Genomic DNA, 27,903 nt, shown 5'->3' with positions numbered 1-27,903 from the left:
GCTGAAATCACATCCATGGAGAAAAAATATCTTATCCATCAACTTATATAGCAGCACACAATTACTCTATTTAAATTCAGTTGGCATGTGCATTGTTCTCTGGCACTCGAACAGAAAAAATGGGTTTCCTTTGAGTTCATCACTATCTATGGCTTCCATCTGTTTTAGTTCAAACATAAAACTTAGCAGAATATTCACTGCAAGAACATGACTGTTTAACTGTTAAAAAAAAATCTCCTGACTGTAGACTGACACCATATTGTCATGTCCCTAGAAAGCACAGATGGAAACTGAGTTTTTCAAGGTATCTATGTATGAACCAAATTAACTCTCAAGTCTTAAAGGTTTGTCTTGTCTTACTCTCCTTGGAAAATTATTATTAGAAACGCACCATTTTCATCTATTGTAAAATAATGAAATGCAAGGAGGTGAATAAAAATAAAAATTGGTATTTTCTGTGCTCACTGTGCCTCTGAAATCTCTTCTATATTACAGAGCCAAAATTAAAACAGTGAGATGGCAGGGGGAACCAAGCAACCAATTCCATTTGTCATGTCAGCATGTACAGAAAGAAGGAACAGACTGGTTTTCATCTTCAGGAATGTGAGAGGTGCCAATGGCAGTATATTGCAGTAGAAGATCTGCATTCTCTGGCTTTACGTCTAACAGTAGCTTCCAGAAAAGGAAAGAAGTAGTCACCACCTGAGTGTGGCAAATAGAAGTGAGAATGCTCTGTAACAGGGATGATGCACCTGGTCACCTCATCTTTGAGGAGATATGCATGCTTTGAGCACATGGCAGTTACCACTGGGCTAGCCCTTTACAGGTTTCAAACCTTTTGTGTTACTTAATAATGGTTTGCAAACGTGCAGAATAGACAGATACTGAATTTAATAATGGACTTAAATAAAATTGCGAAAATGGAATTAATCCTCTCTAGACAGTAAAAAAGAAGAGATCAGATTTAAAAGCACCTAAGAAAATATAATTTCAGTTTCCACTTACTTTAAAGTCAAAGATAAATAATGGTTTAAGTAAATGTTACATACTTAGAGATGCTCTGAGAGATTTTCAGCTTGGGAAAAAGCTCCAAATTTTTGGCTAACTATTTTAAATCTTAAAATACCATTAAATGCTATCTGACTGTATAGGTCTTCCAAATGATTTCACAGATTTTAGGAGAATCATGAGCAGACTAGCAAGGTGTGCTTCAAATTAGGAGAAAAGGCCATTCTGAGCTAATGTAATATATAGTAAGTATAGGAGTCTCTAGAATAGGAGAATGGATGGGAGTAAATAATGCTGAAAAAATTTTGCTTGTTTTATTTTTTCAATTGCTTCAATACAGAGATTTAATTTCTACAAAGCAAACCTGAAGTCTTGAGTATTTCCAAATTAGATTGTGTTAGTCTAATTAGAACACCACAAATGAAGTAACATCTGATCAGTCCAAGTGAAATGGTTTGGGTTCCCCGACTCAATATTAAGTAGTAAATACTATCTGAGAAAGTGTGGAAGAACAAAATTCACAAGAGCGAGTTAATGTACAATGAAAAGAGGAGTTAAAATGGAAGCCCACCTATGCTAGCTATATGCTTACTACTGTGGCTAAATGATTTAATAGGGCCCAGGATTGTAAGAAAAACCAGCATTCTAAAGCCAACTGTATTTTTGGACTTCTTCAGATCTGGATGCATTAGTATCCTCCAGTGAATTTGAAAAAGTACTTAAAAGGACAAAACCTGATTTTATCAATGGACTTGGTTTTCTTTTCAGCTTCCACCGTAGAGAAAGGGAAAGTTAACTGGTAACATTGGGAATGGTTTGTTTTAAATAGCTGTGAAACAATGTTTTCAGTAAAAGACAGCTCAAGATTCACTTTTCATTTGAGTGAGAAATTTGCCATTTTAGTATGAACCTGGAATCTAAATTAACAATCAGTATTAATTCAAATATGCAGAATGGATGACCCCTTTTTCTTTATTTAGTGTTAACAACATACCTTTAAGTGGATCATGCTCTGCTCTCATAATGTCAATAAGGGAGTTTTCCAAAGAGTGCATATTCAGACTGTCATACATTCTATTTCGATCCTAAAAGAGAACAAAAGCCTTAGTATTGGAATACAAATTCTGCAGTTTTCAACAAAATACTTGAAAGGAAAACACAGGCTCCTTCTAACAGCTGTCCGCTCAGACACTCTGGAGATGGACAATGATACAAAGTAAGATCTGATTTTATTAACTGTAATTTTAACAGCATCCAAATATAAACTAGAGATGCAGTGTGAAGAACTCTGTGATGCAGTGTGAACAAATGCTGTGTATGCATTTGACAGCCTGTCATTGCCCGTTTCCTTCAGAACTGCTTGGATCAGTTCTAGTGATCCACAGCAGAATTACGCATTAGGCTCATTAATGAAGGAGACTAATGTCTGTAACAGTTCAATCTCATTTCATGCACAAGTAAAATAGTAAGGAAGGTGGGGAACTACAGGACAAGGCAGCCACTTCAAATAAAAGAGAGCACTTTCTTGGTGCTTGGCCAAGTGCCTGGCATGGGCCACCAGCCCCTGCCAAGGCTGCACTTGCTGCCTTTCAGGGCCTTTGCATGCAAAGACTTGAGTTATAAATGGTCAGCACTTAATGGTTAAAGGGTGGCAAATTAAAGCTAAACTATGAAAAGGAAATGTCACAAATCTTACTAATAGATTATCAGCCTTATAGAGCACAATTTCTTTTATACATGCTTATTAAGAAGCTGCTGTACTATCTTAATAAATATTTTCACTGACAATAATAAAAGTTATTGCAATGAACTAAAAATGTTTTCACTGATTTTGTTTTACCCAAGCGATTTCCCCCCATGTTTTCTAATACACTCAAGTTACAGACACAGAAAAAATGACTTCTAAATTCTTTGGTCTTTCTGGGATACCTTTCAGAAACTGGAAACAGTTTGTGTAAAACTGTAATCTCTTTTACTTCTAAGGCTTCTGGCTAGACTGTACTGTACTTAAATCCTATAATCATGCCTTAATTTTATTGTTGTATTCAGTCTTCACTATAATAATTCAGCAGAGAAAGATGAAATGCATCATATATATCCCAGGACTGGAGAAATTCCCTAAAGATGCAGCCACCCACTTAGTATGTATATAATAGGGACAAGAAGGTATATGACCCACACTCACTCTAACTTTCCATGATGGCTTAGCAGAACCATAGATTCATTTCAAAGTACATCCCCCAGCAAACAGGTATTCTTCATATTGTAGTCGTAAAAAAGCAAGCTTTGGAACAGAAGTTTTCTATGAATCACACACTAGGATTTATGATCAGCTTTGCCATGATGAAACGAGGGTTTTACTTTCATTTCTTAAAAAGTTTAGTCAATGTCAGGATGAAAACAGAGAAGACTTTTTTCCCACCTCTCTCTAGCTCAAACAACTATTAAGAGTAATGGGTTCCTGTTGGGAAAGCAATAAAGGATCTGATCAAATTAATATTTCTGGAAGCCCTCAGACAATTTTAATGATAAACTCAAGAAGTAGGTTTCTCTTGTCTCCTGCCACATCCTAGACCAAATGCCACTGACACTTCATGAGGCAATCTTCAACCTGGTTTGAGTGCCAACAAGTCACCAGCAATATTTTAGTTCACAGTAACCTTTATTTCGGGACTGGTTGGCTTTTATTCAGTTTAGTTGCCCTGAGAACCACCAAATGAAACTGAAGTGACTAATCTGCTTCCATGCCCTTACAAGTTTGTTTCTCAATAGCACAATGAAAAGAACCTGCTTACCACAGCAAACTTGCTTTCTATAGAAGGTGTGAGCAGTGACCAAGATGGATCTGTTCCCTACTGTCCCCTAGCACTCAGAAGGTATCTCATCAGGATTGTTAATGAAGTCTTAAATTCAGTTTACAGCACTAGTTGGTAGTCAGTCAGTGCTCTTGCAAAAACCAATGCTGAGCAAAAACAAAACGTGCTTTGCTACCTTTGTAGCTGATAGGGAAAAGAACTAATATTGGTAAAAACCAGACTGAACTGTATATGGTGTTTTATCTTTTTAACAGGCTCATTACATATTCTTTTATGTCTTTTTTTGAACACTGCTACCTACATACATATATAATGAGGTAACACATGACTGTCTGGGAAATGGACATTATTACAGATTTAATGACACTTTGCAGAACATGAGCCTGTAAGAAGAGGCTCAGCCATGGTTAACTCCTAAAACTGGGCTACCAGGTCCTAGATCTTACAGAGAAATGGAAAAGTAGAACATGGAACATGCGCTTACAATTTATTTGTAAACAGCTCTACTGGTTGACATGGTGCAATGATTCTAATTTCATCCTTGCATCATTCTATTTTCAAAGTTCTGTGTCAAGAGGTCCTGCTCTGCTAGAAGCAGAAGGAATAAGAAGCTTTTCCCATCCTTTTCAGAAAGTTTGTGGTTTGTTTCCTTGAATTGTATTACTTAGTTTTGGGCAGTGGAAATATACAATGGGCAGACACCACACAATATCAAAACGTTGTAAATACACTGACGTACAGCAGGATTTAAATAAGGGAATTGCATTCTCCTATCCCACTACCCACACATCACACTGTCCACTCATGAGTTTGGGTAGTATCTTGGTAATCAGTGCTTCAAAATTTTAATCTCTATTCCAAATGACACCGATGAATTGCATGCTATACAGCAACATTATCTGAAATTTAACTGTCTCTAAAGGAGTAAGTAATTCTTGGGGTACAAGGTTCATTTTAAACCTTGGTGCAGCTTGGCTTTAAAATGCTGCAACATTGCTTTGAGCTCCCCAAATATGTATATCATATCTTTCAAGAGAACAGTTATCATCTATGCTAATAGCTTTCATTTCAAAGCAGAACTTTAAAGTATTTCAGTAATGTAGGTCACACACCAGCCAGTGTTTTCTAGAAAGGTCTGTTGAAACAGGACAATTCCACTACAGCAGGCACTACTAAATCAGAAAAGTTACATTTTGGTTTTGGTCAATTTTTGGGACAAGAACAAAAAGCACCACCACAGAACACGACTGTTCCAGATCTCCATGCATGTGGAAACAGTCCCAAGAATTAGGATTAGCTTTAGTTTCAGTATTTCAACACAACTGATAAGCAGTTGTCTTCTAAAACAACCTGGGCCTACTTTTAAAACAACATGGAAGTAGTCCCGAAAATTAGAACTATTTCCATTTTGTCTTAAAGACAGTTCCAAATTGTTTAGAAAGATAACTGCTTATTAACCATGTTGAAAGAATGAAACTAAAGATAATCAGCAGTGCAAAGGCACTGATAGCTAAGCACGTATCTTAATATATGTTTTCTATCATCCTGACTCCCAAATTGTCAAGGTTGAAATCCTATTAAGTATTTTTCATTTCCTTCAGCTCTTTCAGCTCTGTGGCTCATCAGTCCTGTGCTAAGAAGCAAGTTAATTCTTGTTGTGACAGAAGGTCTGTATCTCAGTGGAATGTCACAACATAATGCTAGCTTTTTTCCCTCAGAGCTGATAGTTAACTTCTCCCAAGCACTACAAATTCTCAAACGAGTTTTTTACTTTTAACTGTCTAAATGTTTGAATCCTGCTCGACCTACACCTTTCCAGTATCAGAATCACAACTACAGACTGAGCGATCCAGTTAAGTAAAAAATTGTCTATGTAAGAAAGTTTACAGAAAAGTGGCAGCTATTTTAGGAACAGGAGAAGCACAAAGTATCCTTCCCACAGAACACAAATGCTAGAAGGAGCTTTTGACAATGTCATGCAAAGTATACCTAAAGAGTATGCATTTGAGAAGTGGTCCCCAAGCCATGCATCTGAATATGCACAAATGAGAGGAGAGCAGCTTTCTCTCAAGAGCAAGTTTCAGTACTAAACTCATGAACAAATAGTTTTTCATGGCACATTCTATTTAGGACTTCTGTATATACACCCGTGCAATTTATGGAAAGATTATCCTGTTTGAGCATTTGCAGAAACTGCAGTCACATCTCTAAACTTATATACTGTCACTTAATCATAAAGCAAATACAAGGACCAAAGCTATTGAGTGGTGAAGAGTTTCGCTAATTTTTCACCACAAACACTATTTCATAGTTAAGAAGTCTGACACCTTTGAATTTTGGACACATGCTTTAAACTACTGATTTGTGGGACTACTTGAAGCAAAAAATTAGAATGTTAACATAGGTATTAAAATCTGTAAATGGTAGTATCTTTAAGGCATGATCGTTACATATGAAATGCAGCCCCATGGGATGGGAGCTGTCATAAGAGCTTGTAGCCTTGGCTGCAAAAAGGACTCCAATCTTGACCTTGATGAATTAACTGAGTTTGTTAAAATCTAAATTAAAGAAACCTTTTTAAAATTGCTTCCCCAACTAAAATGTTAAAAAGTTCCACTTTTTTACCTTAAACCTGACCGCTGAATAAAAATGTGCTTTAAGACTAGAAAGTGACTGAAAGCTGATTTAGTAAAAAAGTATCCACACTTTAAAAAGTACCTGAGTATAGTATTCAGTGTTAATGTTAGCAGTAATAATAATTCCCACATACATATTCTAAAATATCTCTGCTAACATCTAAATTTCAGGTTATTCTCATTTTATTGAGGATATACTATAATCATAAGCCCCTTGTTGAAACCGTAACTAGTGTAAATGAGAAACTAAATATGAAAACCTATTGAAACTACAATTTTAGCTCTGTAAAAAAGCAAGGAGGAAGGTTTAAAGTTGGCACACACAGAATTGCTTGGTTACTTTTCACAGTGTCTTTAGTGGTAAAGATGAACTAAAGATGTCTGGTAGACATCTGTGAACAGTCAACCTGACAACGAAGTGTTTAAAGTTAAAATGACACAATCAGGTACATAAGCTAACTAAATTGAGCCCAAAATGCACCAAGAACAGGTTCTGTGGCCCAAGAACAGGTTCTGTGGCAAAGACACACCCATTTCCCAGACACATAAGCATTTAAAAATGAACAAAAAATCCCAATACTGGAGAATTTCAACTCAAGAATGTGTATTCATAACCTGGAAACAACCAGACACCAGACTATGGAAATTATTAAAGTCTTGGCAATCTTGACTTACAAGGTAAATCTAGAAAATTTGTATATTAATAGTTTCAATGAAATAACTAAAGGGACATTTAGACATTTGAAAGCAAACTTGTTATTTAAGTTTTGGGTTTGTCACACCCCTGCCCCACATCTAGAAATACCTATACAGTCTTGAGTACTCTAAATACAAATCTATCAGCACATATAGAAAATGTGCTTTTGGATGGATCTTAGGTGAGAGCATTCATTTTAATTCAGAGAACAAGGTGAGATAAGCTGCTCAACACATACATCACTGCAATACTACCATGGCTGTTACATATTTTGTTGAAAATTCCTAACTCTGATTTTGTATTGCATTGACAAAATGAGCTGTATAACTGAAGCAAATTTAAATAATAGGAGAAAATTCTTATGTCATGTGAAGTCATAAAAGCATTTGCATGGTAATATCTACAAACTTCCCACTAATTAATCTCTATGAATGGTTAATCTATGCAGCTCCTGATACTATTTATTAAAAGATTGTGATCCTGAAGTTAAAAGCACAGCCACAGACCACTTTCCCCAATTGGAGATATCCCCCGTATGACACTCAAAACAAAAATATCAGGTTGTATGTGTTATGTTAATCAGTTCCAGGTAATCAATCCACTGCATTAAAAACCTTGAAAACTGTTCTGTTCCAGCACAGCCACAAAAACAAACAGGTAAAGCCTGGCTTACAGATCAGTGATTGGACAATTATATTACTCTGAAGAGTAAGAAACTTTGCAACTAGATAATCTCAATGGCTTCAAGTTTTACACTAGCTGCCAAACACTCAACACTTTTGAAAAAATGGGCCACATATTTAGGAGTCTAAACATGACATTAAGAACCCAACTTCAACAACTTGTTCTTCACCTAATATTCACTGGTACATGTATCATCTAGATTAGCCATTGAAAATGTTAAAATGTATTAAATTATACTAAAACTGTCACACTGAAAATTTCAAATTATCCAAATGGAAGTGCTTCTACGGCAGAAGAACATGATAGCAGCTTAAAGTAAATATCTAAAACTAACACCTGTTGTGTGACATGCAATCTTAAACCTCGTTTTGTTTTACATGTGATTTGCTTTCTTTAAAAATTTGAGCACATTTCAAAAAGAAATATGAAAAAGAAAAATCTGCATTTGTGCAAGATGCTACCTTATCATACCAATCCCCAGCTGGAGAGCTATGTTTAAACACAGAATAAGAACTCTCAGCTTTTAGAACCATAAACATGACACACTCTTTGTCTGGACAAACAGGAAGGACAAATCAAGGTGAAAACCACCCAGACACATGGAGTATTTCCTAAATTTAAAACAGACAGAAATTAAATTAATGTTCATAGAATGCAATGGTTTTACTAGAATGAAAATAGCTGAACACTGATATGTAGTATTAAACATTTTTAACAGGTTTTAATAAGATTATTTGCAAGACGGTAAGAAAAACTAAGCTTGCAATCAAGACAGTTAGCAGAAACTTCAGTTCAAAAAAAATAAGTACAAATTTAGAAATAGTTACTTATTTTCTTTATACATGGAGTGTAAATCAAAAAAGTGGATGTACAAAACACTGATCTCTATCCTGATATGCCTGTAGCATTTTTTTGGGGAACAACACTTGCATAAAAGTTTAGAAATATATTTTCAGCTTTGTACTCTATAATCAGGGCTTTTTTGGTACTTTAGGTCAGGGAATAAGAGAATATTTGTATTATCTGACTTCCTGAAATGCAACGTAAGTGCCTAAAGTGGAATCCCAGGGGCTGTGTAAGGTCAGTGGTGCCAGGTATGTTCTTCTAGAGAATTAGATTATCTAAATAAGGAACCTAGATTCTCTCTAAGGAGAGAGAAATAGGCCCCTCAATTAAACGCTTAAGTTGCATGGTGTCAATACCTGGAAAGATTTCTAACTGCTCCTTTAATGATTCAAGTGCAAGGCAACAACCCTTCCCTATAAGAAGTACCTACCATGGTGGAAGCAGTATGGCTGAACTTAGACAAAATTACGTCTACAGGTTTTGTGTGTCAAAGAACTGTATGTGATGCAGTTTCTATTATGTTAAAATCCTGAGAAAGGCAGAAAAGCTTCTAACAGTGAAGGATGTAAGAAGAACTTGGCTATATGCTTAATTTGCTCACATTTAAATCAGTGTTGCCATAATATTTAGTTATTTTTACATAAAACCAAAACAAACTGCTGAACTTTTAAAAAAATCCTAAGAGACATCTCTCATAACTTCTGTAAATAAAAGCAGTTTTGTTGCAACCAATGTGGCCATCATGAATTCAACTTCATATGGGATATGTTTCATTTTTAACTAAGCACAGAAAATCGGCTTTCATCCCTACAAGCAGCACTCATAATAGTTTACTCAGTTATCAGCAATGACATTCATTGTCACTGGTATATTAGTTTAATGCCAAGAAATGATTTTTTCATCAGAACTGATGCCAGTTCTATTCTGGGGCCCACCCAGCAATGCAAACACCAAAGAATAAAGACATTTGATGGAAGGGCAAAGCTTCGAATTTGCATACAATTCCCCTGTGGTTTATCTTGCTTGTATGATGTACATATTTTTTCAGAAAATGGATGAGTAGTTGACATGCTGAACGCTATATGGACTTTGCAAAAATATATAGCATTTTTAAAAAATGGTAGCTGAAAGTTAAAGACCTACAAAAAGTCCCTGAGTGCACTGGCTTTTCTAAGCTGTTTCTAAATTGCTAGTTTTGAGCTAGCTAAAGTTTGGAAGAGAGGTGCTTTGTCCCCTCCCCTACAAAATTATTACTGCAGTTAGCCCGAAGGAAAAGGTATTCTGAAAAACTGTGAATGATGCAGTATGTATTCAACAAGCATGCTAAGATGTGCTTGCTCTGTGGAAGCCTGGAAGAGACAGGTAACTTCTACACACACATAAATTCTTTTGTGCTAGACTTTCCAAACAGTACAAAATTTATTTAGTACTATCTTTTTAGTATTTTCTGAAATTGCTAGTGTATCTTTAAGAATCCTCAATCTAAATACCAGCCTTTTATGGAAGGAGACAAGCACAGTCCAAATCAGCAAGATGGGTGTTTGACAACATTGCAATTGCCAACAAGTCCTGATGAAAAGAAGCAAGAGCTCCAAGCTCTATTTAACTTTTTCATTATGACTTGCAAAACGTAACAGTCATCACAAGGAATTAATCATATAACAATAGTGGACTAACTGAAAAATAAGAACACAATTTCAGTGTAGCAAAGTATTTATGGAAACGTACAGTGTTTCCACAATAGCAGCAGATAACAGGTTTATTTTTACTGTGTTCTGCAACTATGACTTTATACATGTCAGGGAGATTTAAGTATAGACAGATCAGCAGCATAAATATAGCCAAACACGCCTATTTAATTGGTGGGTCTGGTGCTCATAGGTGCGACCAACAATTAAGAATGCCCGACTTCTCACTTTGACATTATCCCTTAAGAAAATCCTCCACCCTTACACAGAAACATTAAGGTATTATAAAGTTAAATTGCAAGGATTTCTTTCCTAGCTTATTACATAGATATTATTTAGACGATAGCCTAAATGCACAAGATGCTTGTTTAGACATAAAATGAGTTCATCTACGTTTGACAAGTACGGTAGAAGCCTCTGAAAGTTCAAAGTATTGGTCATATGGACTTGCAAGGCATATTGGATGAGCAAATACATTCACAGCCTGTGCTTAGCCGCATACGAATTCCAGCGTATATGTCACAGCAGTTTCAATATATGACAGCATTAATATTTTTAAATCTGTTCCCTACATTAACATCTTTGGGACGGATTTCAGTACTTACTTTCAACTATTTTTGCTGCCCTGTACTGCAAAGCATTACCTATCTGTAATCTATTTTCCTTAATAAAACACAATTCCTGAAGAATACCGCATTTCTTTCCCCCATCTTTCTACCCACACAAAAGATTATTCTACTACTATATTCCAGCTAGCAAGGCTACTTAAGAGAACCTGTCTTGACAGTGTGAACAGTAAGTTTTCAGGTCCAAATGTATACACTTCAGCCAATTTTGGCACATCCAAAAATGAGGTAAGCTTCAAAAACACTGCAAATATCAGAGTGCACCTGGATACTCCGGACATGGCCTCCTGTACCAAATTCACCAGAAAAATGGTATAAAAAACCAGAACTCTAGTAGGAAATCTTGTCCCAAGGAGCACCCTTCTGGCACTACTTCAGCTACATAAGAATTAGATTGCCATTTATGCAAATACAGCTCAAATGTGGTCACAACTACGACAAATGAAAGGTCTCTGCTGACAGGGAATGACTAAATTAATACAGGTAAGAATGGGAAAAATAGCATTTTATCAAGAGTTTACTGAGGCTGCAGTTAAGTGACTTACTTAAAGTCACATAAGATGTCACTGGCAAAATTCAGGAGGTGAATCCAGATCTTTAGTTCTAAGACACATCCTTCCACTTAACACTTCTAAATCACAGGGCTCCCAGACAAAACAAAACACAAACATGTGGAGGAAAAAGCTGACACACAAACATCAGCCTAGAATACCAGTAAAAGACGACCATGACAAAGACTTGAGAACCATCTACAAAAGTCAGAAAACCTAAGTAGAAGGACAAGCAAACAAAAAAATACCCTGAGGTTTGAAGGGATTTATAAGAATATAAGCATTACCATAGGCAGAAAATACTTCCTGGATTAAACATACTATGTTTTATTGCCTCATCAGTGCCTACAGTTTGTATCTTTCTTGACAATCAATATTCTTATTCAACTGTGAGAATCATATATTGCTGAATACACTCAACACGTGGGGGGATTAATTGCAATTTAAGACTAAAAATAACACAGAAACACAATTTTCAAACCAAGTATCAGGGCTGCAACCACTGTTTAATTAAAAATGAATGAAGTAAAAATGCTATGGAAGACTATGAACACACCAGGTATACCATCCTTACCTGCAAAGGAAGGAGAGTATTACTGTTGGTGTCAGTTCGGAAAACATTATCTTCAATCCACGATTTTGGTGTCAGTGATGGAGTAGAGCGAGTAAATTTAGGAGGAGCTATGACATTACCAGAAAAGGGCTTCTTCAAAGGAGAGATCTGGTTCATAGTTCCTGGAATTCCCATGGTTCCAGTTCTACGATGGTCTCTGCCATGCATTCCTCCCCAGGATATATTTCCTGTGCTCCAGCCACTGCTCTGATTGCTCCAGGGTGACTGCTTCAGAAGAGGCTAAAAAAGAAAGATTAATTTATATTATTTTGAAAATAACTGAAATGCTTTTCTACTTAAAAAAATGTCCAAACCCCAAAATAGGCAACCACCAAGTAAGCAAAGCACAGATTTCTATAAACCACTCTCTTCTGATAACATGTAAATTAGTTACTGAGGCAAGGAAGAAAATACAGCTTCATTAAAAAAAAAAAAAAAAAGTCATTTCTAGTCCTCCATATGTCTCCCCAGTAAACGCTGCAGTACTTGTGCAGTCAGTTTTGATTGTCATTTTATTAAAATGACAGCATTTTTAAAACTATGCAGAAGAAAAATCCCAGGGTGTAAACCAAGTTCCAAAAAACCCTGAAACCAGTTTTTAATCATACATTACTTGCTATTGTTTGATGAGATCTCGCCAAAGTAACAGAAGAATTTCGAAGAGATCAATTAAAAATATTATTAACATAGTATTTATATTTCTAGTAATAATTATTTATACTCAGTGAATAGCAGCATTTCACTACAGTGAGTAGAAATTAAAAAATTAAAATGGTAGATTTAATTCCCTCCACTCCAGTATTTTGAATATCATTGTCTCAGTATTACCATATAAGAGCAAAAAGAGAACTGACTACTGTACAGAGAATCTGTTTGAAGGAGCTATCTTAACATTTCCACATTAAAATGCATTATTCTGAAGCCACTGCTCAAATATTTCTGAAGTAATGAATGGAGTAATTCCTGGAGTAATGAATCTGTAGGATTCTGCTGAGTGTACTCTAGAAATTTTTTTTATTTTTTTTCTCCTATCCAAATATGTTGTATCTTAACATCTACCTAAATACACTTGTAAGTGCACACTTATAAGTATTCTCTAATATGCAAATGGAAGCAGTTTTTAGAAAGAAGATTTTTAAAGGATTAAGATTTTACTTCTAAGCTACAACTTCTGCTAAAAAGGGATCTATAGTGGCTGTCTTATTACCAAGAGGTGGACCCACTGAGCATGACTGACAGTGAAGAACTGTATTTATCTTTAGTAGTCTCAAATCTGACTGTTCTTGGAAATGCTTTTTCTCAAACACAGAAATAGAGTGGGGGTGTGTGATGATTCTAAATTTGGTTCTGTGAAGTGAAAACACAGTACTTTTATCTCTAAGCTTAGCTGCAAGCAACCCTCAACGTGCAATTCTAATAACTTAAAAATTTAAAGCATGTCAATATGTTATGTATCAGGTAAAAGAGAACTTTCTGAAGACAGAAAGATAAAATTGTAACAACACCCCCACCACCCCTCACCCCCAGAAAACAAAGCAAAAAAACCACTAAAGCCATTCCTGGTCAAGTAACCAGGAAAACATCCTATTCTATATAATTATAGATAATTATGTTGTAAAACTTGAATACTTGCGTTGGAATTTTGGGAGAGGCAGGCACTCTATTGTGAAACAAACCTTAAGAGATAATGCCAAACGTTAACAAGCCTCTAATATTGCTAGCTATGCTGTCATGGCACTGTTTAAGTATACCTACAACTTGTAAGTGAGAGAAAATTCCTGTACACCTCACTGTTGGAAAATTGCTCGGAATTTGTTTGAAGAAGGTTATTAAAAATGTTAAGGACAACTAGCACCTAATCATAATGCATCGTAATGAGTTCTTCAACAGGCACACAATGTGAGATTCCAGTTTTCATACAAATGAACCTCCACCGATTAAATCTGACCGGATTTAATACTAGAATGAAAAAATAAATAATATGAGGCCTATGTAACTTCAGCCTTTCATAACTGAGCAAATTATAGGAGCAAAACGGGCTTATAACGCAACAGCTGGTAATATTACTGCGGATTTGCTTTTCACTGATTTCTTATAATATTCTATTCCAGGAAGAAACGTAAACTTCCCTTTTAACACAAGATCTCTGAACCCTTCGATTAAAATCGGATTAAAACCGGTCACAGAACTACAGTAACTCGAAACGCTGCGCTGTCCTCGGATATACATTCAAGCAATGTCAGTCAAAAAGCCCCGAAAAGGCACGACGGTATCAACTTTCCCATCTGACCCTCCTCTCGGCGACCTGTGCCCGTCTGACCGAGCCCGCCCGAGGAAGGCCCGCGGCTGGGGAAGGGGCTGCCCGGGGGGGCGGCGCCGGCCGGAGCTGTCAGCCTCATTGTTCCGGGGACACCGCGCCCGCCGCGGGCGACTCGGGGGGACAAGGGGGGTGTTTTCACGGCGGAACTTCCAGACACCCAACAGGAGCGGCTGAGCTCTTATTTTAAGCGCAAACCCTCTCTTCTCGTCCCGAGTAAAACCTCGGCGTCCCTCGGGAGGCGACAGCGCACCGAGAAGGGCCAGAAGAGTTATCCCGGCACCTGCCACCCGGAACGGGTGGGGACCGCTGCCGGGCGCGGGGCGGCTGCTGCCCACAGACCCCTCCGGCCGCCCGGCGCCGCACCGGCCGGGGGGCGCAGGTGCCCTCCCTCCCGCAGGGCCGGCCCCGCCCTGCCGCGGTCCCGCCGGGCTGTCATCGCCGCGCAGCCTCGCCCGGCGCCGGCGAGAGCGAAGCCGCCCGGCTCCCGCGGCCGGCCAGTCGAGGGCAGCGGAGCTTCCCTCCCTTCCCCGCGTCCCCCTTCTCCGCCCCGGGCCTCCCCGCCGCGGCCGCCGCCCGGTACCTGGTGGTGGTTGTAGGAGTTTCTCTGCTGCAGGAAGGCGGCGGCGGCGGCCGCCGCCTGGTGTTGGTGCTGGAGCTGGGGGCTCACAGGGGATCTCCGGTTCTGCTGTTGCTGCTGCTGCTGCTGCTGAGGTAAATTCATCTGCGGCGGCGGCGGGGGGGCGGCGGCCGAGAAGGGGCTGCTGAAGGGCCCGGCGCAGGGGTTGTGAGGAGACACCGGCGAGAAGCTCTGGAAGAAAGCGGGGTTGATCGATGACGGGATCCCCGGGTAGAAGCTGGTCTCGGACTCCGGGCTCGGGGGTGGCATCGCGCTGATCTGCCCGCCGCCGCCGCTGGAGACCGGAGGCTGCTGCGTCTGCTGCGGAGGCGGCGACGAGGTCTGCACCGACCAGGGGGTGCCGAAGCCGGGCAGCGGCGGAGGAGGAGGGGAAGCCGCCGAGGAGGAGCCGCCCCCGCTCTGGTGATGGGGGCTGGGGATCTCCGGGCTCTGCAGGCTGCTGAAGCCAGAGCCGAGCCCGCCGGGCAGGAGGTTCCCGGGGCTGCCCAGTAAGTGGCTGTTCGGGGGGGACTCCATGGGGGGCAGCTTGGCTCTCGCCTGCAGATGAGGAGACGAAGGCGGATTCACGCAGGAGGCGGCGGCCACCCCCACATTGGGGTCCGCGGACGCCGATCCCTCCGGCCAGGAAGGGGCGAGCCGCTCCAAACCCCCCCTGTCCGCGCCGCCCTGGTGCTCGGCGGGGCCGACGGGCCGGTGGTGCGAATGATCCCCCGTCCGCGGTGGCTCCGGGGGGTGAGCGCTGAGGAGCTGCTGCTGTTGCCTGTGCTCCTGCTGCTGGTACTTGTCAGTGGGGTGGCTGAACTGCTGCTGCTGCTGCTGCTGAGGGGGGTGGTGATGATAGTCTGGGGGGTGGTGGTTATTCAGGGGGTGGCTGCTGCCGAGCTGGGCTGGGCTGCTGAGCTGCTGCTTAAACTCTTTCCTCTTCTGGCTCAGCTGAGGAGGCGGCGGCTGTGGTTGCTGCGCTTGCTGCTTGTTTAAATCCTGGTGGGGGCTGAGACAGGGTTTAAAGTCAGAGGAGGGGTGGCCGAGAGGGGGGTGTCCCGACGCGGGGCTGCTGCCCAGCCTCTCGCTGCCTAGCTGCTGCTGCTGTGTCACCCCTAGGAGCAGCTCATCCTGCATGTTTTGATGATGCGCAGCAGCGACCGCTGAGGGGAAACAGGGAGGGCAGCGGCGACCCGGCGGCCGGACGAGCCGGCTACAGCGGGCGGCAAGGGGCAGGAGGAATGAGGCGAGGCGGCTGCGGCCGCTGCGGGGATGGGAAGGATTCGATGGGCAGGGGCTAGGGTGGCCTTCTGCGGGAGCTCCCCTGACACCGGCTCGGCGCAAAGGTGAACCCCCACTCCAGCACACTGAAGAGACAAAGATAATTAATAATCTTTGTGGCGAAGTGTTGGGGGGCGGGGGGAGAGTTTAAACACCCGCCTATCGCAAACCACTATGTAAGTCCCAAAATAGCTTTTTTATAGAATAAAGCGCTCTTCTTTCCCATCAACGCCACTGTACTGCTTTATAAATATCGCAGTTTTTTGATACAAGCCCATTTTTATCGGAGATTTCTTTTTCGTTTACTGGGACTCCCAGTAAGGCGGCCCTTCTCCGCCTGCAGTCGCACCCACAGGGATCCACTAGATCAGGAATTCGCCCGGACAGGTCACTGCTCCCGGACAGAAACTCCTCCGTCCGACCCCCTAGCCGCCACACCTCAACGTAGGGGGACGGCGAGACATTCCCGGGCCTGGCACTGGCGGGGAAGGAGGGAGGGGAGGCCGCCGGTACCTCCACAGGGCAGGCGACCTGGTCTCCTCAGCGAGGCTCCTGCCGCCCCCCGGTCGCCCCCGCCCCGCTGCCGGCTCCGAGCCGCCGCGGCGCCCTTAAGAGCGCCGGAACATCCGTCACAGTGACGCCAAAGGCACCGCCCCAGGCCGGCAGACCACGGTAATGAGCCTGTGGGCCTGCCCCGACATGAATAATGCATCAGGCCGGGGGCCCGCCCCCTGGCGCCGACGAGCAGGGTGGGTGCTACCACTTCAGCCAAGGGGAGGTGCCAGCTCTGTGGGCCGCTTGGGCAAACTAAGCTCTTAGTGGGCTGCGACGACCTTTCTATCGTCAAGCGAGAAACACCTGAGATAAACAGATTTTATTTGGTTTTGCGGCAGCGGCTGCGATCGGTTTTTATCCCAGCAGACTGGGCAGGGGCAGCCGTGACGCCGGTTTCTCCTGCCGCCCGTGATCCCGTCAGGCGCTCACTCGGGGCGGGGGACAGAGGGCTCGCCCCGCCCCCTTGCCTCGCGCGCCGCTCATTTGCATTGACGCACGACCGCGCGCCACAGGCGGGGCGGGCGGGTGGAGCGCGAGCGCGGCGGCACGAGACGGGCCGGGTGTCAAGGCCCCGCCCAGCCCCGGGCCGGCCCCGCCCCCGAGCGCGGCCCCGGGGTGCGCTGTGTGCCCGTGTTCCCTCTGCCTTCGAGATGCGCGTCTGTCCCTGTGCGTTTCCCTGTCCCTTTCCTGTCCCGTGGAGCACTGCAGCGTCCAGAGCTCCGGCCGAACATGGGCTCGTCACCCCTTCCTCACCACACACCCGGGGCCTGTCAGCAAACCTTGTTGGTTGGACGCTTGAGAGACCCACGGAAGCTCGGGCGGAACCCGTGCTGAGGTGTGGTGGTACGGGGTGGTGCTTTCTGAGGTATTCCAGTATCAAAGGTGGGGTTTTACTCTTTCCATGCGGTGGAAGCACAGTTCTTGGCAGCTGTTCAATGCAAACAAATTAATACTTTAGCACGTACAGATGTAACGTTGATGTCAACGTGTATGTCCCTGAAAAGACTAACACAAGCGGCCTCTCTTTGTGCTCTGGGAAGGCTGTAGCAGTGAAAGAATTCATACAGGACTGCTGAATGTGTGAGTACTTGGGGAAAGTGTCATGTGTTTGACCTGTTGAACTTTTCTGTAGGCATCTGCCCATGCCCACTATCAGCGACTGGATAGCTGCATTCCTCCTGCCCCAGGGACCTTTGGTCTGAACCAGTGTAACAACTGTTATTTCTTAAATCTATATATATTTTCTATATGCATCTAAAACATAGATGAGAAAAAAATAGTTTCAGCTTTTCCAGTGATCTCTAATGTTGTGAACCTCTATGGATATATTTTGGGGAATCTGTCCTATCTTGCAGGGTTAATATGAAAATGCACTTGCAAGATCAAAGAATAATTGATACGTATTTATCTTCACTGTATTATGGCTTAGCACTCCAGAATTATTCATTATATTGGTATTTGTTTCAAGAACTTGGCAGTCTCACCAGGGCTAAAAAATCCAGAGTGGAGACCAAGGCCTTACAGATGGTCACATGCTGAGTAAATGCTGCAGGCCGAGTACTGGTTCCTCTCTGAAGAGTGAATCGCTTCACAGCACAGTCCTCATAAGCATTAGTTTGGTGAGCTGCAGAACTGGTAGCATCTGGCTTCCCTTTGCGTTCCTGTCATACACCTGACACTGAGTTGTGTGCAAGCTTGAACAGAAGTTGTCCTCTAGCTGGGGCGTTCTCAGGCAATGGCTAGCAAGGGTGGAAACAGTGCTGCATTGCACTCTTCTATACCAGCTGCCTATTTCTACAAAGTGTGTAGGAACTTGTTCAGTTGAGGGGTTTTTTTGTAAGCAGCTTCTCTGTCCCTCACCTTTAAATCAAGCTCAAAATTTTAGCAATTCTTCCTTCAAAACAGCTCTCTCAGTATACGTGAGTGTTTTTAAAATTGACTGAAAGACAAGAGTGCTCACGTCCTTCACGACAGCTTATCTCTGGCATGGTAGCCACCACCCCATTGCGTGTGTTTGTTAAATCAGCTTTCACAGAGTGAAGATCATCTATTTTTAACCATGTAAAAAGAAAGTGTCCATTCTGCATTAGCTGCCTAATGTTCTACAAACACAAGACAGGTGCTACCAAAGGATGATTCATCCCCTAATAAAGGTACTTTTAGAGAGAGAAACCTGATCTCTCTCTCTCTCTCTCTCTCTCTGTTGATTATGAGGAAAGGTTCTTGTTGTCTTGCTGCAGAATCCAGTGAATCTTTGGTAGTCCCTGGTCTTGTGGCACATGCTACTTGACTCTAATACAAGCAAGAACAGTTATACGGAATCAAACCAAGCATCCTGCAGGCTCTTCTGCCTCAGATACGAGACCCCTTGTTGTGTGCTGAGGCCACAAGTTCTGGTTTCTCCTCCACCAAGTCAGGTCTCTTAACCAGCACCTTGGTGCCATCAAGAAGTGCTGAGGCCTGTCCTTGGCAGTTTGTTTCTCTAGTCTCCAATTTCTTGATTTTTGACCATTTGGCCTTCATACCCTCTTGTGTTAATGTTTTTCTCTTTTCTGTAATCCCTTGATTTCTGCCTGCTTTGTTTTATCTCACCTGTCCCTTTCTAGGGAAGGCTTGAGAGCTTTTTTGGATTAGACTAGTTGGAAGGTGTCTGAAAAGAAATACCTAAACCAATTTTAAGAACAAGAAGCATGTGTCATGCTTCCTCCAGGTATCTCATCTATTTGCAACACAGTAACTCCCTAAATTTTCCTTTCCAGAACTTAGGGTGTACTGAGAGGCTTGGAGTCCATGTTCCCTGATTGTTACCAGAGTGAGACTGCCTGAAGAGGAGAGCATGCTGGCCGAGCCACCCCTCACCTGAGTGACTTGAAGAAGCCAGAGAGTCGTGGAGCTGGGATGAGTTCCTTAAGACTAGACAACAAACATTACAAATGCCAAGCTGTATGCAATATTATTATACATAATATGTAAATTGTTAAAAACAGATGTTGCAAAGCAAACTGTCAGTACTGTAGAACCAAATACACATAAGTTATGGTTTTTGCAGCCATTAATCAACCTGCTTCTGTATATTCATTCCAACAAATGTGCTAGACATTGACTTCACTTGGGAGGCCTGTGGTAGAGCTGGGGCTGACAGCTCTCCTGAATTTGTTGGTGCCTGAAAGACAATGATCATCTTGTCTGCAGTTCTGCATCATGCAGTGGGTATTAAATTTTGTGTGGTAGGTTTAACCAGCAGTGCTATAGAATAGAAAGTATAAGGACAAATCACATTAAACTATATAAAATGACTATAACTGTATAAAGACAAAATAAACTGTAAGAGTTACAGAGCAGTTTCTCTGGCTGCCATTTTAGTGAATGAAAGGGATCATCAAGGTAGTGGCTTCTGAGTTTTGCCCCTGAGTGGTTATCATCTCTTCTAGAAATTGCCATGCACAGCTTAAGTTCTTTCCTTTTGTAAACCCAGGAGAATAACATCTTTTATTGGCCAGTGTTAGGAACAGAATATTATTAGATGAGAAAGGATTTTGGCCCACTGTTCTCTTTTTTTGCTTGAACAATAAAACGTTTAGTACTTATAAGAACTGCATGGGATTGTACTGTGCACAATCCCATTGCTGTGCACTTCAGAGTAGTCTGTGGGTTTAGCTCCTTTAACTTTTTGTCTTCTTTTGTGGGGTAGGATCCATACTTTTTAATGATCAGATACCACTTAACAAGTGTTACAGTTTTTATGAACACACAATAAGTCATGGAACTTAGATATAGTATGTAGACTTGATATGTACACAGAGCTACTTCAGTGCTTCCTCATTTTGTAAATGAACACGAGACTATCAGGAGCCTAATGTATACAAAACAAAATAGCTCTGACTAGTGGTAGAATCCCTCCTAATAGCTAGTTGGAAAATCACCATGCCTGTGATTTTGAATATGGGCTGCAATTAGATGTACACATTAGAAATATCTTTGCTTTCATTCCAATAATAAACACAGCTTTTATGATGATATTTTTGCATGTTACAGTTAAAAGTAAGTGTTACAGATAGTATTGACTTCAAAAAACCTTTTGTGGATTGGCTCAGCATAGTAGAGACTCATTGCCTGCTTACAATGCAACAGGTTGTTCTTTCCACAGCCCACAGTATTTATAGGCCTTTCACCATTTGCAGTGATTTACTACTCCATTTGACCTCTTTTCCAAAGCTCTACAGCCACCAAATAAAAAAATTTAAAGTCTGTTTCTTGTTTTGTCTTGCTGTTTCACCACTCCTTCTTGTTTTGCATATCTACTCCTTTTCCTCGGGTCTTTGTTAGCCCTCTCTGTTTAGGTAGCTGTGTTTGTCCTGCAGTGCTTGCAAGGGTTCTGCTAAAGATCTGCTCGATCTTCCCTGGGACCAGACCGTTTAGGGAAGTACTGGTGTCCTGTGGTCTGTGACATGTGTCTGCTTTGTTGCTCAGCCTAAACTCTGACATGGGCTTGCATATGCATTCCAGGAACAGCACATTGTTCTAACTGGTAACAAAATACACAATTCACATACTTCTGCTAGAGCTGCTTCCTCTTAACCCTAAAGTTGATTTTTTGTTAATGACATTTTCCTCCCATGGAAACATGGTAAACAGTCTGGGACTACAGGTTATTCATGTAGAAAAGCACATGATGAGTTTTGACATCTCACAGGAAAAAGAGGTCTGAAGATTTATAACAATGTGCTTCATTCACTGTTTTTCTGTTCTTGAATTTTTTAAACTCTGAAAATAATAGTCATGCACCCTTAGGAAGGAGGTAGGGAAGTCAGTCTTTTTCAGCAGTGAGCAGCCTATTGAGTCATAGTACCTTACCTTTTCTCCTGGTGGTTTTTCTCATTAAAAAAATATTAATTACCCAGATATAACAAAATTGGGTAAAAAACCCTTTCTTAGATCACTGTGTGTTAAAATTAATTTAAAAGCAGTGGGAAAAATTAATACCAGCAATTGAAATAGTTTGCTTTGTTCTCTTATTCCCATCTGCATGTTATGTTTTTGTTTGTTTGTTTTTAAGGTTAAAAATCTTAAAATTCACAGGAGATGGGCAGCCTTCTTGCTTTATTCAAAGCCTGACTTCCATCATGAAAGCCTGCTAAATTTGAAGGATATAGGTTCTGGTCACAAGAGTGTAAAACAGTGATCTGTTCTGTTTTTTCTCCTTTGTGCCCTGGAGTTTAACCAGCACACTAGACTAATATTCTCTTGCTTGCTAGTGACAGTTTCTGTTTCTTTTTTGTTTTGCTTTTTTTGGTAGTGGAAGTCATTAGACTTCCTCCCAAGAGAATCACTGCCAAAGTAAACAAACATCTTCATGAAAGGAAAATAATGTCTAGAGTATTCAGAATTCCATGTTTTACAGACGAGTATTTGTGGCAACCAACTAGTGAATTAAAGTGAATGAAATCCTGTTTCTAGTTTGCTACTTTTGCTGTGCTAATTGAATGTGGCAATTTCTGCTTGCTTCTCAGCTATGCAGTGGAAGTACTGGATGCTAGTTATAATTTAGGATGAAGGAAAATATGGGATGAAATTCAGTTTAGAAAAAAAGATTTTTTTTTTTCTTATGTTTTATTGTTAGGAATTGAATACTGCATGTAAGCCTCCAAGGAATTGCTGTTGTCTATAAAATGTTTTGCATGTGGTTGGCAAGAACAACAAGGAGAGAGGAAAGTTCAGCTAAAAAATTCATAAAGGCTATCTGGTGGAATGCATCACAGTCATCTGTATACCTCTGTGCTCTTACCCCTCTGAACTGATAATTTTTAGCTGAGATGAAATGTTCTGAGGAACAGGAGGCTGGCAGATTTGCAGCATAGATTGTTTGAAGGTTTAAATACTGTGACTATCTCAGCTTACTGTAAGCCTGTAGATATAATGTAAGCTGGAGTTGCTGAAAAGTGATAGAATGGTTCATGTGAACAGCCAAGAAAACCTGCAAAGAGCTTATTTTGTGTGTGCTGCAGAATTCTGCATTTTTTCCACCTCCTCTACAGGATAGCAATAATTTACCAGTGGAGCAGAGACACTTCAAATTTGTTGACGATGAGACCATATCTAGTTCTTTGTTTAGGCAGTAGCTTTCACAAAGAGGACCAGTGCTAACTGGGGACTGCTGCCAACACCATCATATGTTTCTTGACAAATGCAAAGTGTTCAAAAAGTTGGCACTACAAAATAGAGATACTGTCAATCTTTGTTTAATTCTCAAAATGGCTTTTAAGCTTTTAAAGCTTGTGTTGTTGCTGGAGCACTTGCATATCAGATAATGTTTTTGACAGCCCTTATAATATGGCTGGTTAATTTGGTCACATTACTAGAATATAAACCAAAATTCTGTGAGTGCTAAGATTTTTTTCTGCTGGATTTTCCTATGTGCTGGGGTTTGTGCAGCAGTGTGTGCTCCTATAGCCAGAACACAGTATTTTTTCATCTCCTTTTCTATGCACGGTGCAGATGCAGCTGCTGCTATTTACCAAACATGAAGGTGTTGTTCACAGCTCTGTGAGTACGGGTTCTGCTTCACAGAATGCATGAGACATCTCTACTAATTGCACAAATGTTCAACCTATATTTATGTACCTGAATATTGTGATGTAGGAGGCAAATTGAAATTTTAAGGAATTATTTCAGTGATCACTAGCTAGGTCTCCAGAAGGTCACGGAACTGAATTGTGCTAGGAATAACTGCGTGGTGCTTCCAGTGATAGAATAATCTGTTCTGAAGGGTCGAATACTCTAGTGTGACTGCATGTAGGAGACGAGGTAGGAGACCCAAGGAAACTCTGGAAATTTTTGGGCAAGGAGGCTTTGAAGTAGCATTCATTGAGTTCTGTAGGTAGCCCTGATGGCAGATGCAGCAGGAAGAAGCAAGTATGTGTCTGTAGCTAGGTCTGCCCCTCTGGAGGAGTGTACAGATCATGTAGCAACTTAAATAGAAGGAGTATATGTTTATACCTCAGCAGGCTATTTAAAAAGTGCTTTCAATTGGTACTAGAAAATGTATTGAGGTTTACTTAGTAAACTCAAAAAGTTAGTAGAGTAACAGGTTCTCCTTCTGAGCCATAGCATCTGTGTTGTATGAAAGCCAAAGGCAACCTATCTGATTTATATGTGAAAATACATTCTCTTGTACTTGACCTTATTTTCTCTTTGAGTGTAAGATGGATGCTTACTAATTTTACATCACCACCCACTGTTTCAGTAAAATTATTTTCAACAGATTCTGAAGAAATTTGCTGCTTTAATTAATATGGAATTATCTCAGAAATTGCCATTGCAGACTCTTCAGATTTACCATAAAACTAAAATTAATCAGTCTAGAGCCAGAGAAGCACAGATTAAAATTTAAAAATACATTAACCATATAATTGTGAGTAATTATGATGATATATCCAGTAGTCAAGGTGGGTCAACAGCTCTGGGTTGGCCACTGGGATATCAGAGTTTAGCTAGTCAGGAGCAGCCAGCCTGCTTGAGGGTAGGATGCTCTCCTTCCCATTTGCTGAGGACCTGCAGCATCTTTTAGGAAATGCTCCATCATCCATGGCTGGAATGATGAGACTTGTCTAGTGATGAGGCTGTCCCTCTGGGAAGGAAAAGGGGCAGGCCTGGACACAGTGCAGAATTGAACTCAACTCTGCTATACAGCAAACAAAGGCTCTCTCAACACTTAGCTGGTTTTAGTCGTGTCCCAGCTGCCTTCCCCACCCTTGGCTCTTTGTTTTTTAACCTACTAAGTTATATTTCTGAACAGTGCAGAGTGATTCTATTGAAACTTTCATTTATTTTCCTATGGGTCTCCCTGCTCCTTCTAAATATGCCTAGCTCTAGCTGAGACTCAGAAACAATAAATCTTGAGTTTTCCATAATAATTTACATCTCTGATTTGATGATGAATTGTAAATCAATGTTAAGCTTCATGACTTTTGAACATTCATACAATTATGACGATACAAAGACATTGGAAAAGCAATATGCTAATTTTGCCCCATATATTTTGGTTGCTAAATCATATTATCCATATGATTATTTCTTAATGCTCATGTATAGCATTCTTAATAATTGTAAAGAAAAGAAATCCAAGAAAAATCTTTGCCAAGAAACTATGCAAAAGCTAAATGTTTAGACTATTAATGTTAAAATATTTTAGAAGTCCATTAGCTATAAAAAATAATAATTGAAACCTAGAAAATGTAGGGAAAATATTACACTTCAATAAAATGAAATATATTAAAAAAGAAAACACAGTTAAATGCCATCCAGACAAACTTAATTTACTTCTATAATGAGAACCTGGGGGAAATATGGAGTTAAATTTAGTTTATTTCAGTAGATTCTATTACTTTAACCTTTTATGCCCAGTCTTACATAAAGGAATTATGATTGCTTGGATGCATTAACCATCAACTCCTCTATTTTCGTATGTTTAGTTTTTTGGTAAGTTTTATCTAACCGAGCACTGGAAGTCATGCTTTCTAACGACATAGCTACAAGGTGAGGAAGAAGAATTGTTGCCTTCATCTTTTACATGGGGAGTACAAAACCTACTGTAATTTTGTAATTTCTTCTCTCATTATGGCACTGACAGCTCAGATCCATTCTTACACAATGGCACAAAACAGTTTGCTGCTTGAGTATATCTTACAGAAGCTGAGGAACTTGTATGCCACAAATCAATTGTACCCATGATATTAAGAGTGAAGATTACATAGATCTTTATAAATTCCCAAACTTTGGCAAATGACCTTGAGTAATTGTGATATCATTTTGGGTCAGTGTGCTTTGACTGCTGGTCAGTCAAAATGAATCATCCAAGGAACCTTTGTTTTCACAGTTGCAATTTTTTTTAGTTTTTTTTTTTTTTTTTTTTGTGCATGCTTATATAGCAGGTTGTGGCTAAAAGAGCAGAAAACCTCATAAAATTTCTACATTAGGAAATCACAAGGCTTTTCCTTTCTGTTTTTCCTCCCAAATAACCTTTCTTTTTTTCAACATTGAAAGGTCGTCTTTAATAGAGGAAATTTACCAGAGACTAGAGTGGTATAATTATGCCTTGTGGATGCTTTTTAATCTTGCATGAATGCCTGTAGAATTCTAGTGTCCACATGGGGAGTTATACCATCAGAACTATAGGGGCGTAATTATGCTGGTGAACTCTGTATTGAGACAAATATTTTATGAAAAAGAATTTTATTTTGGCTCTTTGCTTTTCAGCTTTATAATGTAAAGGTGGTGATCAAATCAATGAAAAAATGAAAATTCAATGGTTACCACGGCCTGGAGAAATTGGAAAGTAATAAATATATATGTTTCCTGATAACACTCATGTGTGTTTTTGTTGTTACTCTCTCACCAGTGTTTGAGTTTGTGAAGGGTTTAGTGAAAGGTTAATAAAGAAGGCTTGTTCTTTGCTAAGCCTCATAAACTAATATATGTAATAGCTAAACACTGGTAGAATATTAGAGATTCTTAGCTCCTATAAAAAGCAGCTGGGGCTTCAGGCAGATAGGACACTGGAGAATTAGTTGAATACGTTGTAGTCTCTGTAGGGCTTCAGCAGTTAACACTGATCAAATCAGCCGTTGAGTTGCTATATGTGAATTTTCCTGTGTCCCAGTTAAATTTAATTCCTAAATATGGGAGTCCTAGGACAGTAGTCAAACTTTTCTTTACAAAAGTGATCCATTTACATGAAAATAACTTTCAGTAGGTCAGTAAGGGTGTAGTAACACTAATAATTATTTACAAAATGTGCTTAGAGTAAATTACAAGCATGTCTCAGTGTAATTGCTGCATAGACTTTAAGAGAAGAAGAGCTAAATATTTTGGTGATGTAATCCAGTGCAGCCTTAGCACTGACCACAGAGCATCACACTGTATGTCTTGCTTGAAGACCAAGGTGAACTTCATTAGAAAGATGTCTCCTTCACATTTAAAGAGTTCAGAGAACAAGGACTCCACCACTTGTATACCAACACTCACTGTTCATGTGAAGTGTTTTATTTGTGGTCTGAATTTAGCTTTGGCTTAACTTGTTCAATCTTTGCTGGGTTAAAAAAGCCTTTAGTGCTGGAGAGTATTCAATGAAAATACTTAAAGGCTGGGATCAAGGCATCTCAGCCCTCTTTAGTTGTTAAGCAAATCTCATTGAGGCACTTTAGTTTCTAACCGTAAGGCAAGATTTCTGTATCACCAGTTTTTCTTGTAGTTTCTTTCAAGTTTTCAAACGTCTTTCTTAAGTAAGGATATCAACGTTGTCAGCAGTGGTATTACTAATGAGAGAATTACAGCAGGAGCTGAACAAAAGCATGCTCTCTCCTTGCTGTTTTTGAAGCGCGGATAAGTTTTTGTTTTTCATATTTCTTGTCACAAGCCTTTTATGAGAGATACTTTGCAAGGGCCTCCATTGGATAATATGTTTTTCAAGACAAGCCTATTAGAAGGAGACAGGAAGGTGATACCTTGCTGTGATAACCAGAATATTTGGGTTTGTCGGGGTAGTGTTGCACACAATGGTAGTGCTTCTCTCCTGCTTTTTATTCTTTTTATCTGCTATGATTTCTTTTAGAGTTGAAAATACAGCCTTCAGTCTTGTAAATATTCCAGGTACTGATTCTTTGTTTTCATCAAAGCATACCCCTGTATGTTCATCCAATATATTCACCTGAGGTAAATGAGTAGAATTAGTCCAAAAAAAATCTTTCCTGGGACCTGTTGAAACATTGCAAATGGAAGATGAGTCTAATTTTGGTTATCAGTAGAACTATGTTATTTATTTTTGATTAATGTAGAATAGAGGTCTTTGCATGGTATCATGAAAGGGTTAGGTAAGTGTTTTAGAAGGGTACAAGTATGTGGTTTTGCATTTGTACCCCATCACTCTGCAGCTGTTTCAGGCCTGCTGTGCAAGAACACTGAAACA

At 40.5% G+C, this 27,903-nt stretch overlaps 1 protein-coding gene and 1 long non-coding RNA gene across 4 annotated transcripts in view; one reads left to right on the top strand and one right to left on the bottom strand.

Annotated features, from left to right (window-relative positions):
• CPEB2 (cytoplasmic polyadenylation element binding protein 2) overlaps positions 1–16,256 on the bottom strand; it is a 50,298-nt gene extending 34,042 nt beyond the window's left edge. For all 3 annotated transcript variants that reach the window (XM_014883184.2, XM_088163161.1, XM_088163162.1), the window contains exons 1-3: positions 15,066–16,256; positions 12,127–12,405; positions 2,003–2,093 (exon numbers count right to left, since the gene is read on the bottom strand). In XM_014883184.2, the coding sequence (XP_014738670.1) occupies positions 2,003–2,093; positions 12,127–12,405; positions 15,066–16,241 (1,546 nt within the window). In that variant the 5' untranslated portion in view covers positions 16,242–16,256. The remainder of the gene's footprint in view (positions 1–2,002; positions 2,094–12,126; positions 12,406–15,065) is intronic.
• A 1,269-nt stretch (positions 16,257–17,525) lies between these two features.
• On the top strand, positions 17,526–21,190 carry LOC148223891 (uncharacterized). Its single transcript, XR_015803032.1, has 2 exons — positions 17,526–17,775; positions 19,700–21,190. It is a non-coding gene; the product is annotated as an uncharacterized LOC148223891 (long non-coding RNA).
• The last annotated feature ends 6,713 nt before the right edge of the window (positions 21,191–27,903 follow it).

Source organism: Sturnus vulgaris, chromosome 4 (assembly GCF_052056855.1).
Source record: "Sturnus vulgaris isolate bStuVul1 chromosome 4, bStuVul1.hap1, whole genome shotgun sequence".
Classification (NCBI taxonomy): Eukaryota; Metazoa; Chordata; class Aves; order Passeriformes; family Sturnidae; genus Sturnus; species Sturnus vulgaris.
This window is presented reverse-complemented; position numbering and strand designations above follow the sequence as displayed.